Genomic DNA, 19,467 nt, shown 5'->3' on the forward strand with positions numbered 1-19,467 from the left:
CTGCAAAGAGTTGGATTTCGAAGTAACAGGTGTGGTAAATCGCATCACCAGACTGGTGATTGTCTCTCTGTACAGGTCTCCAAATGGAAAGCCAAAAATATTTTTAGAAAACATGGAGAAGCTTTTAGACTTTTTACATAGACCTGAATTTAAAAATTTTCAAATATTTATAGGGGGTGACATAAATTCTGAATTTGATGTTAAGAAAAACCAACGGAGCACAACTGAACTAATAAATTTGCTAAGACAGCACAATATGATTTATTCGAATAGCGAGAATACTAGAGGGAATGCCTGTCTGGACAACATTTTCACTAATGTTTGGAATGCTGCTACTACCAATAAAGTAGTATCATTTAGTCACTCAGACCATCATTTCTTGACAATTGAATGTCATAATGATGCAACTGTTGTAGGCGGTAGTCATTTTAAGATAGTAGTTACTAGACCTATTAATAAGGACAACATATTTAGATTTAAGAATCTACTGTATAATTGTGACTGGTCTAATTTATTATATAGAAATGAGCTGTCTGCTAATGATGCATTTCAGAGATTTTTTCATCAGTTCACTAAAGCATTTAATGAGTGTATTCCACAACGTGAATGTAAGGTTTTAGATAATGGTCACATGAGGGTCAAGCACGATATAAATGATAACTGGTACACCCCGTATCTGTCGGCTCTTAAGGAACACTTATTGTTGCTGTTGACTATACATGACAAATATCAAACTATAGATACTAGACTAGCGTATATCAAATGTAGAAATGAGTATAAAATCGCTATAAGAGAGGCTAAAAGGTTACATAATAAGAACTCCATTGAAAACTCAAAAAATAAATGTAAGGCTGCCTGGAAGACAATAAATAATGTAGCCAAGGAATCAAGACGGACAATAACTATGCAACCGGAGACACTTAACAACTTTTTCATTCAGTCAGTTAGAGAAATCAGAGCCTCTGTGAATGGACCCAGCACTTTTAGAATTGATATGCAAGCAATTAACGGGCCAAGTTTGCCACAATGTTTCAATTTCTGTCAGGTGTTGCCTGAGTTGGTTTTAAGTATAGTAAAAGGTTTCAAGTCTTCGAGTAGCAGAGACGTCTATGGAGTATCTGTTAATTTATTGAAGGAGATAATTGATAGTATAGTGGAGCCTCAGACTCACTGTTTAAACAAGTGTCTTAAGGAAGGAGTGTTCCCTGAAGAGCTGAAGAAGGCGAGGGTTGTGCCCATTTATAAAAAAGGTGACAAGAACTGTCCAAGTAGCTATAGACTCATTTCTATTGTTCCGGTCTTGGCAAAAATATTGGAAACAATTATGTACATGCAGTTATCTGAGCATTTCGAGGAGTTCAAACTAATGAATGAGTGTCAATTTGGCTTTAGGAGGGGAAGGTCCACAGTGGATGCTCTTCAAAAAGTGGCGAGAAGGGTACTGCAGTCATTCGAGCAGGGAAGCTTCACTCAAGCCACCTTCTGTGACTTGAGTCGAGCTTTCGAGTGTGTGGATTCGGGGATTCTGCTTGAGGTATTATGGAGCTGGGCACATTGCCCTTAAGCTTTTGAGGTCGTACCTAACGAGCCGTACGCAATTGGTGACTGTAGGCAGTGATAATAATAAGTCTTCATTGTTAAATATAGAATCAGGCGTGCCACAAGGTTCAATACTTGGCCCTTTTCTTTTTCTTGTTATGATAAATGATCTGCCTGCCTACATAGGGTCTGATACGGTGCTCTACGCAGATGACACTACATTCTTGCACACCAATAATGATTTGAGAGGCCTTATCCAAGAGACGGAGAGTACGATGGAACGAGCATCTCTCTGGTTCAGGGCGAATGGCTTTGTATTGAATTCAGATAAGACAGAAAAAATAAATTTCAATTTGAAATACGGAGCTACTCTCAACGCATCTAGTATAAAATTTCTTGGTGTACATTTAGATCCAAAACTCACTTGGGAGCCTCATGTCAAATATGTAAGCACTAAGCTGTGTAGAGTGATCTATCTGCTGAGAAGCCTCGCTAATACGGTACCAAAATTATATTTACGGACAGCATACTTTTCTTTCTTTCACAGTCTCATGTCTTATGGTATTCTTCTATGGGGAAACTCAGCGCACATTAACGATATTCTCCTGCTACAAAAAAAAGCCGTGCGAATAATCACGGAATCACCTTATTTAGAACACTGTAGGCCTTTATTCATAAATAATAAAATTCTGATAGTAATAAATCAGTACATATATTCTGTTTTGTTATACACTAAGGAGAATCTGCATCGTTATCAATTAAGAAATACTGTTCACTCTGTTAATACCAGAAACAATAGACAGATCTCTATATTCAATACCAAAGATTGTCTAAATCTTTAAACAGTTTTGAAGCAGTTGGGCAAAAGGTGTATAATAAGTTACCGCTACACCTCCAACAAACACCCCTAAAACTGTTCAAATTATAGGTGCACGATTGGCTGGCAAAAAATCCTTTTTATAAATTAAGTGAATTTTACGAGAGCAGAATCAGCATACCTTAATTCTTATTGTTAGCACGTATGAACTAGCTGCCAAATTATGTAATATTGTCTTTGTTATTTATAATATTTGGAAAAGTAATCTAAATAGCAATGTAATAGTAACAATGTGTCTCTTAATGTGTGACTGTCTATTTCATGTTCTATTTGTGTGACTTTGTCTTGTGCTTTTTAGGCTGGCTGACAATAAAATTGAATTTATTTATTGAATTTAATTTGTGGCCTTACTTTGTTTTTATAGCACAAGTAAGCGCTAAATATGCAAGTATAGACACTACTTGTGTTTGGTCGTTTGCTCTGTTCTCTATGAATAGAGTTTTATGTTAGTTGAGTTCTGGATTTTGAAATAATAGTGTGAAAAAATGTCATCTCTATAATAATCTTCAGCATAATCTTATAATCTCAATAGCCTTCTTATAATCGTCTACACTATCATCTTCTTAAATGCCTATTTCCTATTCTATGATGGCTATCTTTATATCCGATAGGTATCTTTTGTATTTATTCTTTTGTAGGAATAATGGTGATTTATATTATGGTTGAATCTAAAAAGAGTTTTATAGTCCTCAACTATTGGTGGTGATCGTATCTGGTATAGCTCCCTCTTTCTCACACGAATTAGTAGAGCCATTTTACTATGAGCAAAAGGTGAAAAGCTGCTCTAGACTAGACTCACCTTTTTTGAAGCATTTGCTTCAAAAGTTGAGCAAATGCTCTAGTTTATTGATACAATTTTGAGTATAAGCTTCTACTTTCGAGCAAATTAATGCTCAAACTATTTTTCTGATAAGCATGAGCAAGAGGTTTTGCTCACATTTATTCATAGAAAATGAAGCATATGCTCAATATTTTTTTCCCTTTCTATTAATAAAACTAAACATTTACGAACAATCTGTGCTCTCAATTACAACACTCGTCCATCGATTACAATGAAACTCATGGTCAGATTCTCCAGACTTTCAGTAAGTAGAAGACAGTATGAACACAACTGCAATATGCTGATTAATATGATTCCCTTAAACTTATTCACCCATAAAATAAACAAAAAACTTAAAAAGATATTGATGAATGGGTAAAAACTAGAATATTTTTCAAAATAGACTTTTAATCATAAAATTACACATAATAGATTGATTTGGTGAATACCTAAAATGAAATTGTGATTTTGTGAATTTCAACAAAGCTCTTTTTTTGTGTTTCAGTCAAGAAGGAAAAATAAGAAAAAATCTTTCAATGATTTGAACTGAATTCATTGCTAGCGATCAGACACGTGTCTCTGCTAGCAATTACTGCCGGTAAAATGAGTACAACTGGGATTTCAGTTATGTTATATCTAATTTATTTTTATTATTTCTAGAATAGAGTATATTCTGAATTTCTGTATGATGTACCCAATTATTATGTGAATTTGTAATTGTATAAATCTTGTATATATGGCAAATAAATTGAATTGAATTGAATTTTAGAAGTATAAGCAAATGCTCAAGTTTATTCATATGGCCCATTGTGTACTACTTATTGACAGATTTTATTTGTTTTGGATGGATTTAATGTGAACCCGTAGCTTTTATTATAGTTTCTTATATTATAGTATACTTATATTTAATATCCTCGTTCACATTTTGAATGATGTCGTGTTTTGTCATTATGTAAGTTACCTGTATTATGTAAATTACCGCTTTAATGCGGACTTTAACTGACTTGAATAAATTTAAGAGAGAATAGTTAAGTTTTCTTATAGTTTTGTATAGTTTTCTTATATCCAAATCACTATACACCGTAGAAGATTTTAATAGTTCAAATCTTGATTAGTTGTGTAGGTAGGTATTGGGCTTTATCATGTGATGAATGATATTGTATTGACTCAAATTTGTTATATTGTTGGCTTCACATTTTTATAATATGTATCAATATTAGTTTTGATAACGATATTCAACTGTATAATGTTCTGATTTGCTGTGCTCAATGAAGAAAATATTCTATTAAATATAAAATATATTCTATTATATTATTTATTTTCTTGAAGCTAACTTTTTTAATCTGGTTCCCCATACTTTAATGCTTAGGGCGAGACCATATTAAGCGTTTTTCAGGCACTAAACTAATCAGCCAATCGGAGGGCTTCCTGCCCTGCCGACTTTAAAAACGCCGTCTGAAAAAAACGCTTAATATGGTCTCACCCTTACCGTTACTGTATTGGTGTCACCCTTACTGTACACCTACAGGAATCACCTTCACACTATACTTACCCTTACTGCTATTGGAGCTTCCTCTACGAAATAAATCTATCTAAAAAATAAATTTTCTTATTCTGTATTAATTCCATTTGTATAATTATTTTTTGCAAAATAAATCTACCTTTTTCATTATTTCGTATTAATTCAATTTGTATGTTTTTTGACAGAACTAGTTGGGAATGTAGAAACTAAGACTTCAGCCGATATGCCCAACTGCCTTCTCATGGAAACGTTCTATGAAAACTTGAAAGACCTACATGATCGAGATATGTGTCTATCGAAAGAAGACTCAAAAAAACTAATCGACTTGATCATACAGAGAGAGAAAGATAATGTATCACTAGCAGAGGAAGTGAAAGGTAGGTAAACATTCAAAATGTATTTTTTCACCCGAAAATAAACAACAAAATATCGGAAATACAAATACCTAACCTCGAAAATGTTGGCTCGAAGCCTTTCGCTGTGATGACACAACAATGTATGACGACATGAGTGTTATGTATGTCCTACCGGTTGTGGGCAGCCTCGTGTATTTGTGAAGCAGACATCATTTGGTGTTGTCTCCTTAAATAAATAAATGAATAACGTTTTTAGAATTAGAATGAGTTGATCGCATTTTGTAGTAGATAAAATAATTCAAACCATGACAGAATTCTGAATCAAAACTCACATTATTTGTTGGAATTGAACAGAATTTTCAGAGGGATCAACCAGCAAGACAGGATCAAACGAAGCTCTGGAAGTGCCGATGATAGGAGATTGGAAGCGGATGATATGTTGGGCGACTGGAGATGGTGACCCGGAGGCGGATACCAGGAGACCACAGCTGCACCACTCTTGGCAGAGACGGCAAAAAGCAGTCGGTGCAAGTGCAAGTGCAAATACTCCGCCAGTGCCAGTCCAGTGGAAGTGCTTTGTCAAAGCGCTTTCCTCGTCTCGGTGCATCCTCACACTGGTTCCAGCTTCATTTCAGGTAGGACTATTTCTCTTAGGGCCGTTTGCACAGTGTAAGTTTAAGCTAAAGCTTAAACCAAATCTTGATTTTTTGGTTTAAACTAAAATTCCGTTTGCACAGTATCAGTTTAAACTCTGTATTGAGTTTAAACTCTGGGAAAGTTTAAACCTCCAAAGCAGGAGGTTTAAACCAAATAATTTTGATTGACTTGAAATCTGTAAAGATTTGATGGGGAAACAGCTGATAGTAAATCATTCTTTGTCGTTTGTTTTTATTGCTTCTGTAGACGATAATAATAATTATTTAGGTTATAGTGAATCGTTATTTGAATGTAAAAAAATATTATAGGGAATTGATAGAAGTTTTTAATGCGATTGATAAAGATGACTGTGAATAAATTTGGAAACTGACAAGAATTAAGCAAAAAACGAATCATATAAATTTCTGGGATGATAGAGAATTTTTTAAACGGTTTTGCTTGAGTAAAGCAACTGCCAATTTAGTATCTGATTAAATACACTACTTGATGAAAATAAGACAATTTTTAACAGTGGTCTTTGATTAGAAAACACATAACAGAGATATTTTTCTTTCGAAAGATTTCTAATAAACAAGGAAGACCGTAGTAAATTTAAGCGTAACAAAATAACTTTTTCTTACATTCTAAAATATATTTTTGGTGCCAACTAAATATAAATTGTATCTAATAGTAGTAATATAGCATTCCATCATTTTATGAAGAACTTCTTGATTCGCTTTTCACTTTGATTATCGTACAGCTCACAGCTCTGTGGATTTGGTACGAGGTAATAGTAGCTACATAACCTCAATTTACTGATGGTTTGTAAACAAATAACAAATTTCCTGTAAAAATCAGCCCTCCTGATATTATAAACAATGACATTCTATTACCAACTTAACGCTAAACTAGTTTAACTTAAACTGGATTAGTAAATGCTCTGAGAAAACCGATTCAAGTTTAAACTTTCAGATTAACAACTCGATTAACTCAATCGAGTTTAGCAATATATACTGTGCAAGCGGCCCTTAATATCTGCATAATGCTCTATTTTTTTCAATCTGTAAATCAAAAATGTATTGTAAACTTGAAGCCTATACAAAGTCCCTCCAAAGTTGTAACAGCCGAAGAAGGAATACTTACTTCATATTCAAATTCAAATTCAAAAATTATTTATTTCCCAAATAATTACAGAAGTGTTACATAACACAAACGTATTATAAAATATGCAAGGAAACCCCCTACAAGACTATCCGTCTGTGTGTAGGGGGGAGTTCAGTACGGTAACAGTCTTTCACACATCAGTTAAAAACAATAATAATTCCTACATATCTAGCATGCACCTAAATTCTAGATAATTTTAAGGATTTAATTATAATTTCACATCATTTGACATAAAATTTGATTGATTATTCATTTATTTATATGTATTAACAGATTTCAAGAGATGCATGAACCGCAGTGCGTGGGTCCCTGATGAATTCCCAGTAATCAAAAAGAAAAACAAAATTTAATAAAATGAAAAGTTAAAAGATTGAAGTAAATGGGAGAGTGGGACAAGGAAAAATACAATATCTTAACAATTCAGACTAGAAAAAGATAGATAACAATATGAAGGAAGTGTAAGTAGGTTTATCAAACTTTGGGTTAGATTGGATTGATTATCGTGCATAGCGGGATCGAAGTAACTGCTCGGACATCTCCCAGCCAATATGGTATAGCCACCTGTCCACCCTCCTCCTGTACACCGCCAACCTGCATATCTCTGCTTCTTTAATATCGTCAGGCACATTCCTATAAAGGACGTGCGCCAGATAAGCAGGATTTGTCAGTTCCGAGTCATGTGTCAGCTGGGGAATTTCAAAGTTATAATTGGATCTGAAGCGTGTTGAATAGATATTATTGATAGTTTCTCCTAAGAGCTCTGTTTTGTATTTTTTTATGTGAATTAACAAAGATTTAATAAAAAGCTGTCTGACATTTAGAACTGGAAACTCTGTGAATAAAAGAATTGTTGGATATCTGTAATCTTTTTTTAGAATAGTTTTTATAATTGCCCTTTGAGTAACCGCCAGAGGCTCAATAACTGTGGTGGAGGCCCCACCCCAAGCTAGGATTCCGTATTGTACTATGGACTGGACATAGGCAAAATATACGGTTTTGCTTTGCCTCAAGCTTAACACATGGCTCAGCTCTGAGAAGGCATACAATAATTTTCTAAGCCTGTTCTTTACACACTGAACATGTTGCTCCCAACTCATCCTGGAATCTAGTACCACTCCCAAGTATTTGTAGTGATTAACGCGTTCGATCACACCACAGCCACAGCTATCAGACCTAGGATTATTACAGGAATTATCCACTTACTGCCATGGCCATACATATCTAAGTAGATTTTTAGCCGCACCAACAAAGCCCCTCCTCCTCTCTTGATTCTCCACGTCATCCTTACGGATTTCTTTTCAACACTCGATTGACATTGCTGTCATCTTTTCTTCTCAAAACATGTCCAGCCCATCTGATCATTCTACACTTGAACTCGCATACTACATCTGGCTCCCCATAAATCACAGAAATACAGAATAGGCTAAACCTTGCAAACAGATGTTTCTATGCATGCAACAAGTTTATGTCCTCAAAATTGTTATCACATACAACGAAAATTGAAATCTATTGAACAATTATCAGTCCAATATTGTTCTACGGTGCTGAGACATGGAAGTTAGATAGAAGAGAGGAAAGGAAAATTATTTTATTTGAAAACAAGATCCTTAGTAATACTATGGACCTATAAATGGAGGAGAGTAGAGGAAGAGACACAACAGAGAACTTCGAGGGAACTAAGGAATGGCTGTTTGAAATAAACGACACTCGGTTTTTCATGAAATATATCATCGACACTCGGTTTTCAAGAAATATATAGACAGGATAATGGTAATACATGTGTTATTGTTTTATTTCAAATTAAAATTTAAAATTTTTTAAATTCATTATGTTGCACTGCAGGTTTAGATTATCTAACATCGATACAGTTATGTGGACTTGACTCAAACTATTTTGTGTTATTCAAATTACGATAGCTTAAGTACCCTGGCCACGCTTACTTGATGTCAGCTAATTTCCAAAAACAACTTTTCCAAAAAGAAATTTCTGTTTATTTATGGTGGAAATAAAATTTACTAGTCGATATTTTAATATTTTATTATTTTTAATTTTGTTCTTGTTTTGAAAATTGTGTAGTTGTATGATTTTATTTCGAATTGACAGGATGTAAAGGTGCTAGCCGATTTCTCTGAAGAGTTTCCGGCGTCACGTCTGCGCGCCAACTCGTGGGACATGATGCGCCAATCGACCGCCTCGATTCGAGCTAGAACCAGTTCGGTGGGTGCACGTGTCACTAGTCGCACAGGTGACACGTGTGGCACTAGTGACACGTGTAGCACTAGCAGGCACTCCATCACACTGCCTCTATTCGTCTACGACTGCCTGGTCAGCAACCTCATCGATGCCAACTCGGTCAAAACCGGAAATGACATTTTCATCGACAAGACTAACGAAACTGCCGATGATCCAAGTAGTGAGAGGGACTCTGACAATTCCGATATCACTTTGGGTAAGACCATAGAGAAAAGGTAGCATGTATAGGTTGTTTATGTTCCAAATTGCAAGCAAACCGATTACTGTCGAATATTACCGTTTTGGCCGGGTGAGAGTGTAATGCCAAGTCCACACGTTAGCCCAGTAAGCTTGGCCACATTTGTCTTGCCATCCACACTGCAATGTGATCCGTGCCCAATCAAGGCCAGCGGTAGCCAACGTTGGCAAGCGCTCGTTGCATGGATCACCGTATTCAAAATGGCTAATTGAAAAGAGAGTTGAAGGCTGCAAATATCAACTAGAAAGAACACAATAACAAAACTCAGAAAATCAAAACAAAAATCACAACTTAATTACATAGTACCATAGAGAAACAATAGCGTAAGTAGATAGCCCATGGTATAGGGCGTTCATGTCGCAACTTTTACTGTTATCTCAAGCCGATTACTGTCGATTATTGTCGATTTTTACTGTTTTGTTAGGGAGAGAGTGTATGAACGGCACAATATGAGAGACTACCAGCGTCATAAAGCTTCACGGGAAAGAACTACGTGGACTATCGGCTTGAGATAACAGTAAAAGTTGCGACATAAACGCACTATACCATGGGATATCTACTTATGCTATAGTTTCTCTATGATAGTACACAGAATATGAGTTGATTTTATAAATTGACTTCAAGGTCGGGTGACTGGACTTATCACTGTATCCAATAAAAACTTCTAGACCATTCAGTTACAAGTTTTATGTATTTTTTCAGAGGAGCTCAGCCTGAGAGAACATTGTAAAATGGTGATGCAATCATTCAATAATGCATTTGTCGTGTCATTGTTCAAATCTCTACGCTTGGGCAATAGCATACATGCAGTTGATGTTAAAACAGCCGTAGAGGAGTGTGAAGAATCATCTGTCGAAATTGATATCACTAATTATTTGAAGGTAAATTACTACTTTTACCTCAATTTTATTCTTATTAGTATGAAGGAAGAAAGCTGATCCTATTTTCGGATGATCCCCTGGTTGTTAGACGAATAAGGCGGGCGGAGCGGGCCTGCCAGCTAGTAACCTCAATAAATCAGATCTAATATGCGATATATATATTTAGCGTATGGCATTTTTTGTCAAATTTTAAAATTTCACACTTTTATGGATGAAATGTACGTCGAGGGATGAAATGTACTGTATTGCCTGGGGACTGGCTACAGTGAAGTCGTTAGCCTCGCCCAGGTAGGCACGTCTCTCACAATCAAATATAATGTGGTGCACTGCCTGCTCCATCGCCCCACAGTCACATACTGAAAGTCCCCATTTGAAAAATGATAAAAAATGTATAGTGCGATATACATTAGCACTATACTAGAGAGTGTAATCAAATAAATACCGGGCGGGTAAGACTTTCAAAAACGCGAGGATGCATGATATACGGCAGTGAAATTATTCAATAAACATCTAAGAGAACGCGTAGCGTAATTAGGATTACACATCGTAATTAAGATTACAGATCGATTACAGAACACAGTTAGAGAATTATTCAAAGACAGGGCTTTTTATTCGGTTGAGATGTTGGCAGCTGAAATTTCATTATAATATTTTTTCAATGCCAGACATAATATTTGTCAATTAAAATATGGCGATAAATTGCCGGTACCGTATATATGATTATGTAGAAAACTCCCTATGTAAATAGTAACCATGACTTGTTAGCCTATAATTTGTATTATACTATGTTACTAGTTTCTGTGTTTGTATCAACTATTCATATGACTACTCGTACAACAATTTAGTACGACTATATAAAATTCAAAATTTGTTTTCAAGATTGATAGAATAAAGTTTCAAATGTTTGATTTTTCAGACGGTGTGTGGACATTTGAAGGAATTATTTGCCGAAAATCAAGTGGAAAACACTGACAGTGACGTCTTACTATCCGTTTTCAAACATCCTGGGCCCTGCTTGGACTACAAACATTTGCACAAACTTATCAAAAATAAATTCCTGAGAATACTGACTGCATCCTTCAAAGCTGTGTCATCTGATCCCAAGTATTACTTCTGCTCGCCCATGTGGGAAAGGGACCGACAGGTTTGTTTTTTCATTTAAAATAATTTATTCGCAAATAAACTATATTTTTGTCATACTCATTAAATTTCAGCTGTTTTCCATGCATGGAATCAAGCCGGTAAACAGCTGGGGCCCGTTTCATAAAAGTAACAAGTTACAGGTCATAATCACTGATAAATTTCAACAGGCTTGTTACTTTTTCTGTTTTTTAGCGAAGGTCACCTGGCTTTTTATATTGTTAATGACAAAATCTCTTCCTATCATCTGTGATTTCATAGAAAATTATCAGTGACGTACACTTTTTATCTATTACAATATTATTTTTAAAACCAGTAAACACTAGTAAAAACCGATAAGATTTTTCATGATTTTGATAGGTTGGAAAGTAATGCTTCCATTTATGGCTCGAATCCCAGCCCGGGCAAGATATTTTTCTTGGGCCACTCCCGTGTTTCGGATGGACACGTTAAGCCGTTGGTCCCGGCTGCCTAAAAAGCAGTCGTTAGGTCATGTCAGAGGCCCTGAAATTGATCAGTTGCGACCTGAAAACTCTGACACCAGACCTGAGCCAGCCAGGTCACACGATATTATTATGCTGACATTTTCATTTAAAATTTATCTCTACCTACTGTCTAAAGTACTTACTTTACTCCCTGAAACATGTTGTGTACATCACGAGTGAAAAATGTCTTTTCTCCCTCAGGGAAATCGTTCAAACTTCCCCTCAGGGAGATAAAGCTGTATTTTTCACTCTAGATATACGTATTCTACATTTCCTATACTAATAACCAGCTGATTGATAATACGAGTATTATTAGTTTGTATTTCAACATGCAGACCCTAGTTGTTTATTTGAAAAAACAATTATTTTATGTGATATAATTTATTTTATTTTATAATAGTTCACTTATTTTTACATAATTCATTTTTTATTTACTATGAATTTCATTATTTTTTTTACTTTGTAGAATTGTAGTAATCAGAAGAAGAGAAATGCACAAAAATCGCAAGAAACCGCTACTAAAAATCTTAAGGTACGGTGCGTAGTTTTCAAAGGTAACCTCTTCACCATATTCTTGGAATCTTCTGTTTGCTTTTATTATTTAATTTAGAATAATTTGTTGTCTTTGAACTGTGGATGGCGAATCTTCTATCTAAATGAAAAAGTAAACTCAATCTACATTTGAACTGATTGTTGATCTCTGGGTGAGATCAGTGCCTTTGTTATAAACAAAGGCAGCCATTGATATAATTTGTTGCCAATGAATAAATAAAGAATAATTATTCAGGATTACAAGAGAGTTTATCAAGTGATGTGTAAAAATAGATATTTTTTTCATTAAAAAAGGATACTTCATTTTGTGGCGTGCGTGACGAGCATGACAGTGCTCTCCAGTAGCGCTGCCACCACCAGGTTTTTAGGGTCCTGGGCCCTGCTACTTTTATAGGATAATTCAATACGCAAATTCACCAAAACAATCTCACTCTATCGAAAAAATCCCATAACAAACATCTATACTCTCTCTCTCTCTCTCTCTCTCTCTCTCTCTCTCTCTCAACATAATCACTCCTCAATCACATTACTAGAAACTACATCTCACTATCTCACGCACAACATTCCTCTAGCGCGCCTCGGAACGCTCTCCCTCTAGTTTCGCCTCTACGCGGTCATCACTTTCTCAGCTCACAGGTAAAAAAGTTCAATTTGGTGGCCTGAGTGATGACTCCGCTATTCTAATAATTATTAATCTATGTGAGCGGGGTGTTTGAATTGTTACAGTTTGGGATCTAAGAGTACGTACAGACTTATGCGCCACAAACACCGATGATGCTATACTAATCAAATTATGCTAAACGTATAATATCTGTATCTGTACAGCTAACGCTATACTGATATTGTACAGAAACAGTAAGATACCGATAATAAGCATAACATCAGCTAATTGAAAGGGAAATGCGTGTGTTGTTGGCACAAAAGGACCAATCATATTAATCGTTTTCAGATTGGGGTTTTAGAGTCGGCAGGGCAGGAAGCTGATTGCCAATCAGCCAATCGGAGAGCTTTCTTCCCTTCCGAACCGTCTGAATGTGGTTTGGCCCTAAGTGTGTAAGCACCTTCATATCTAACAAGTTTGTATTATTTATAAATAGTTATTGATTTGTAATTTCAGGTTGTGTCGACCCCCTTCGGACATGACGATTCCTTAAGAGTGCTGGAGTCATCTAATGAGTTTGATAGTCTGCATTTCACAGCCGATATATCTGATTTACGATGTGATCAAATCAGTATGCATGGTAAGAATATAACCACTAATGCATTTTTCTGTTCGCTTAGATAACATTACTATAGTGAGGTCCACGTTATAATGGCAGCGGAGAAAGATAGGAGAACAGCATGTTGCCTTGCCACTGCCTTCTATAGAGGATAGCTGACACCGTTATATCTCATATTAATTACTGTTTATTCTTGTTAAACATTATAAATTATATCTTATTCGCCAAACATTTTTTTAATTATAAAATAATAAATTTAATGAAGATAAGATCCTCTGTTAATTACATTTCTACATTGTTAAAATACGAACTAGCAACGTTACGGAGGTAGGTAAGGATAGCGCTATCTTCTTTGTCCAATGATCGACAAGGATAGCAACACCAATGTTAATCAAATACTGCCATTATAACGTGGACCTCACTATAGCGTTTTGTAACAAGTAAAACGCGACCGAAAAACAGTATATTAATATATTATAAGGGTTTTAATTTCCAATGTGTTATACAGAGTGGTGCAGAGGAAACGTCCGTTTTTCGAACCGCTAATACTCGGTGACGGGAGGGGATATTATTTCCCTGGAACGAATGTTGGCAGACGGCCCATACTATGCCATTTCAGTTGCTATAAAGGTGCGTACAGATTTCCACCTGTACAGATTTACAGATCTGTATTTTTACAGAAACGGTAAGATACAGATATAAAAAGCTTGGCATCAGCTGATTAAAAGTGAATTGCTCATGTTCGCGGCGCGGAAATCTGAATGCACCTCAAGGTGCGTACAGACTTTCGCTTTGCTCCGCAACCGAACGTCACTCGAGCAGAGCGATTGATGATCGACCGGGGAGCAAGAGTGGAACGCGAGAAGAGCTAACATCTCCCGTAACGTTCATGATCGGTGCGAATGCAGAGCGGGGGCGGAGCGATTGCAGAGCGATGGCAGAACGAGGGCGGAGCTTGCGCGGAGCGGGTTGGAGGCGCGTATATCTGTACGCAGCTTCAAGCGATGGAACGTACAACATCGTGTGTTCGCTGTCGAGCAGTTTTTAGTGAAAATGAATCTGTAGTCACAGAGCAACGCTTTTCCGTCAATATTTTAGAGAAATACTCTACTTCGATGTATTGCAGAGTTTAGGAGTATTAGTTCTGTGATGAAAAAAATACACCTGGTCTTCCCCGTACAATTCGTACTTCGGAAATTTAAACCGAGTCAGAACAGACGTTGTTACCTGTCCTAGACAGACGCCATGGTCTAAGGTCTAGGACACCTCTCTCCATAGCCCGAATATCAACCAAATCTAGGAGATTTGCATTCACCATCAAATCCAACATCATGGATTTTTGAAAAAATGGTCAATAATTAAAATCGTTCAAACTCTCAGGAATGATAGTACTTGACGAGAGGAACAATAATATGTCATCACTTTGGCCAAATTCTCTCCTATTCTTCAGTTATAAGCATTTGAAGATGAGTGATTTTTCTGATCTGAGAGTGGAGGTGAGATTTTTTGTTTCAGTGGATAGCTCACTCTGTATTGTAGCAAAATTATGTTGAAAGAGCACTGTTCAAAGTTGTCTTATTTTATTTTGAGTCTTATTTGATCCAAACGTTTAAAAATTGTTTTCTCATCCCAGAAATTGAAATGATTAGTTCATCATCATCTGTTCCCGTATCAAATATTTGCAGATGTCAATTTAATCCAAATTATTTGGTTTATTAATGATTTATTGGTAATTTATATTAATGATCTTCCAATTAATATTGATAGCATGAACAATGATGGCTATTTGTTTGCAGATGACTTGGGATTGAAAATTAACTGCGCCTCCAAGCCTGATCTAGATTTAGAACTTGAAAGACGTAACACAGTTATTAATGATTGGTGTGCCGCAAACAATCTATCTCTCAATAAAAATAAAACCACTGACACAAATTCAGTTTCAATAGAAATTCAAATGAGCCTTCCCTTAAATTTTTGGGTGTTCACTTAGACGAATGTTTGTGATGGAATGCTCACCTAGATTATATATGTGGCAGGTTGGCCAAGGGCATGTACATGTTACGAAGACTCAGTGCAACTGTTTTCAATTCAATTCAAATCAAATTTATTTCCTCCACAAAATTCAACAATTACAAAATTTAGGATAATGTACCTTAATCTAGTTTACTTACATTCTATCAACAAAATAAAGGTACAAGAGGTGGAAATGAAACCACTGGCATAAGTGAAAATCACTTGTTCGCCAGTAGGAGTAGCATATTGTCAAACTTCGGTCATCCACATCTAATTAAAACAAAAAAAAAAGATGTATACAAAATAACATAAATAAATTACAACTTATATTCTAAGAGAATTAATCAAGCTATGTATCGAGACTCTTAAATTTAGCAGAATAGTAGTACAATTACAATGTATGTAAATTAAATTATCTACACAATATACAAATCAAAATAATGACTCTCAGTTATCCATTTCTTAATATTCCTTGGTACACTTTTGGAAGGTAGTTCTATGATAAGCCCGGGTGGAATAGAATTTATTAGTTTTGGAGCTATATAAATTAATTGCTTACGAATAAGTGTTAGGTTTGAAACATATGATGCGAATTTGTACAAATTATACCTAGTCCTATGATTTTCATTATTTAATTGCATAAAATTAAAATTGTATCTACAAAAATATTTAATCACGCTCAAAACATACATTTGTCTTACTGTCATGACTCTAATATCCTTGAAAGCACTCATTGAGGGATAAATGGTTGGTTTATTCAATATTGTTTTTATTATCATTTTTTGCACTCTAAATAAAGGAGCTACATGCGTATCGAACGTACCTCCCCAAACCACCAAACCATATTGTAGCAATGATTGCACCAGTGCGAAGTACACCATTCTCAGCATTGGTAGCCGAAGGATCGATCTTAGTTTGTAAAATTTATAAGATACAAACCTCAATCTATCACAAAGGTAGTCTATGTGTTTCTTCCATTTAAATCCCTGCTCAATTATAACACCCAAATATTTCAAGTGACTCGTTCTTTCAATTTCGGGGCAATCACAACAACCAGTATTAACATCAAATTCATTACAATTAATATGCAATTTCAGTTTACATGCCGTATCTTCCTGGCCAGTTATATTTCTTGAAAATGCAATATATTTTGTTTTTTTAATATTCAAACTTAGTGAGTTCATATCCAGCCATTTCTTTAGTAAGGAGATGCCTCTTGAGGCGGCTCCATACACTTGGTGCCATGTTTCACCGCAAAACAAGAGAACAGTATCATCTGCAAAAGAAAACACCTCGCCCCCGCTCAGATCCAATTTCAACAATTCATTTACATACAGCAAAAATAGGATTGGTGATAAGACTGTACCTTGAGGTAGGCTGTAGCCAGTAGGAGAGTCATTGATAACTTCACTAACTGAGTCATTAATAGTTAGAATCTGTGCCCTACGTGAAAGGTAACTATCAAATAATTTTAATGTAGTTCCTCTGATTCCAACCCTTTCTAGTTTACATAATAGGCGCTCATGAGATAGGTACTGTATCATAGGCCTTGGCCAAATCAATAAAGATAGCAAGAGTTTTCTTTCCTTTATTTAAATGATCTGCCACAGCGTTCGAGAACTGAATTAAAGCATCGTTAGTACTCTTATTATTTTGAAATCCAAATTGATGATCTTCAATTATCTTATGTGACTCTAAGAATTCCACAATTTGTCTTTTTATTAGCTTCTCCATTATTTTAGTTAATGAACTCACCATACTAATTGGTCTATAGTTTTCCGGTAGCTTCTTATCACCTGACTTAAAGAGAGGTTTTATCTTGGCTATTTTAAATAAAGATGGAAAAATACCCTCCTTAAAACATCTATTTACAATAAAAGTGAGTGGTTCAGAGACAAAGTCGGCTATTTCCTTTAGAGTTTTACTTTTGATACCGTCAATACCCGGACTGGTGTTATTCTTTAGACTAAGTATTGCGTTTTTTACTTCAGTTTCATTTACAGGTCTTAATGAAAATGAGTCATTCAATCTTGAGTTGTCTTTCTTGTATTCAAATTGAAATGAGGACTGGTTGTTGTCATATTTAGGTATTTTATCTGCATGAGTTTTTCCAACATTTACAAAATATTCATTCAATTCGTGAGCTTTTAATTGTATGTCATCATCTGAGTTTCCTTTCTTATTCAGAAGTTCATTAATATGGGACCATAGTTTCTTAGTATCATTTCCGCACTCATTGATTCTATTTTTGTAATAATCATACTTTGTTTTATATATCAAATTATTTAAGAGATTCCTATGAGTCTTAAATTGATTTTTCAAAACGGTGTTAAATGGTTCCTTTTTCAATTGCCTAGCAATTTTATCTCGTTTATTAATAGATTCAATCAGCCCCTGTGTAATCCATGGTTTAAGCGGTTTCTTCTTATGTCTCAATTTTATCTCGGTTGTAGAAAGGTGTATATAATGTGTAAGTGTATTAGTAAATTTTTCAACCATTGGATCAATATTTGTGTATATGGCATTATCATCATACAGAGCTTTCCATTCTTCTTGATTCAGATATTCTTTAAGTTTACTCATATTAATTTTAGTAAGTTTAGCTAATGACTGTGACGGGGATTTTGAGGATGTTATACCATCAACTTTTAAGTGAAGTGTGGTCGCAAAGTGATCAGTGATGTTTGTTTTAAAGATATTAGCGGCTTTCGGTTCGATTAAACTTGGTTTGCTTCTGAGAAATATATGATCAATACAAGAGTGTTTATTATCGGATATTCTAGTTGGCTTGTTAATTAGTGAACTAAATCCATTACAATTCATTACACTTATATACTCGAGTACTTCATTATCCATGCTCAACAAGTCAATATTTATGTCTCCAATAACTACAATATCTTTATCATTAGGAAGCGTATTCAAATAATTATTTAAGCTATTGTTAAAGACCTCAGTGTTACTATTAGGGGACCTATATATTGCAATGATTTGTATAATCAAACCCTTATCAATATTTATCCTCCAAAAAAGGCAGTAAGAATAATTTCCAATATGCCATCTAAAAACATACTGTAAGCCGCTTTTTGTCAACCTTCGGATATTAACTGTACCATCATTTGTCCTATATGTATTATGTTATGTGCATAGTAATTTGAATAGATATAAAAGAACGTACCTTCCACTACTTTAATACAAGAAACAGTCATGAACTGAGAGTTCAACAATACTCACACACAAAATGACAAAACAATGTATAAGTTAAGTAGATGGAATAAAACGTCTCATTCAAACTCAGACAAAGAATGATTGTTTATTTAATCAACATCATAATCTTAGCTGTCTCCATAGAAAGACGTCAGCTGAGGCTTCCGTAACTACCCCCTCCAGTCTTTACTATCTCTAATAGAGATGTAAATAGAACTCATAAAAACAAAACATGGAAAACAACATAATAAAAAACATTTTGGAAATCTTCCTATTCATCTTCCTTATAGTTCCTTTCGATCTTCTAATCTCACTCAATGCACATTTCATGTCTACCTCGTCCATTGTTGTGTTGCTTTTTTACCTCCACTCGGTTCCTATGTAGTAGATCAATCACTTCATATGGTCCAACAAATCTATGATCCGATTTCGTTCTCTTGTGATGATTTTTTCTTGAAGATTATGTCACCTACTTTTATTTTATTCATGTCTTCAGCCACCTCCAATTATACTTTTTGTCATCCGAACTTTCTCGTTCATGATTTTTTCTCTCTCCTCTTCTCCTAA

At 35.2% G+C, this 19,467-nt stretch overlaps 1 protein-coding gene across 1 annotated transcript in view; it reads left to right on the top strand.

The window, feature by feature from the left end:
• The first annotated feature begins 4,942 nt into the window (after positions 1-4,942).
• Positions 4,943-19,467, top strand: part of LOC111049408 (KICSTOR complex protein SZT2) — a 123,537-nt gene continuing 109,012 nt past the window's right edge. The window contains exons 1-8 of the mRNA XM_039442183.1: positions 4,943-5,135; positions 5,469-5,749; positions 9,018-9,363; positions 10,108-10,286; positions 11,203-11,430; positions 12,378-12,443; positions 13,581-13,704; positions 15,480-15,661. Coding sequence (XP_039298117.1) covers positions 4,982-5,135; positions 5,469-5,749; positions 9,018-9,363; positions 10,108-10,286; positions 11,203-11,430; positions 12,378-12,443; positions 13,581-13,704; positions 15,480-15,661 — 1,560 coding nt within the window. The 5' untranslated portion in view covers positions 4,943-4,981. The remainder of the gene's footprint in view (positions 5,136-5,468; positions 5,750-9,017; positions 9,364-10,107; positions 10,287-11,202; positions 11,431-12,377; positions 12,444-13,580; positions 13,705-15,479; positions 15,662-19,467) is intronic.

Source organism: Nilaparvata lugens, chromosome X (genome assembly GCF_014356525.2).
Source record: "Nilaparvata lugens isolate BPH chromosome X, ASM1435652v1, whole genome shotgun sequence".
Lineage (NCBI taxonomy): Eukaryota > Metazoa > Arthropoda > Insecta > Hemiptera > Delphacidae > Nilaparvata > Nilaparvata lugens.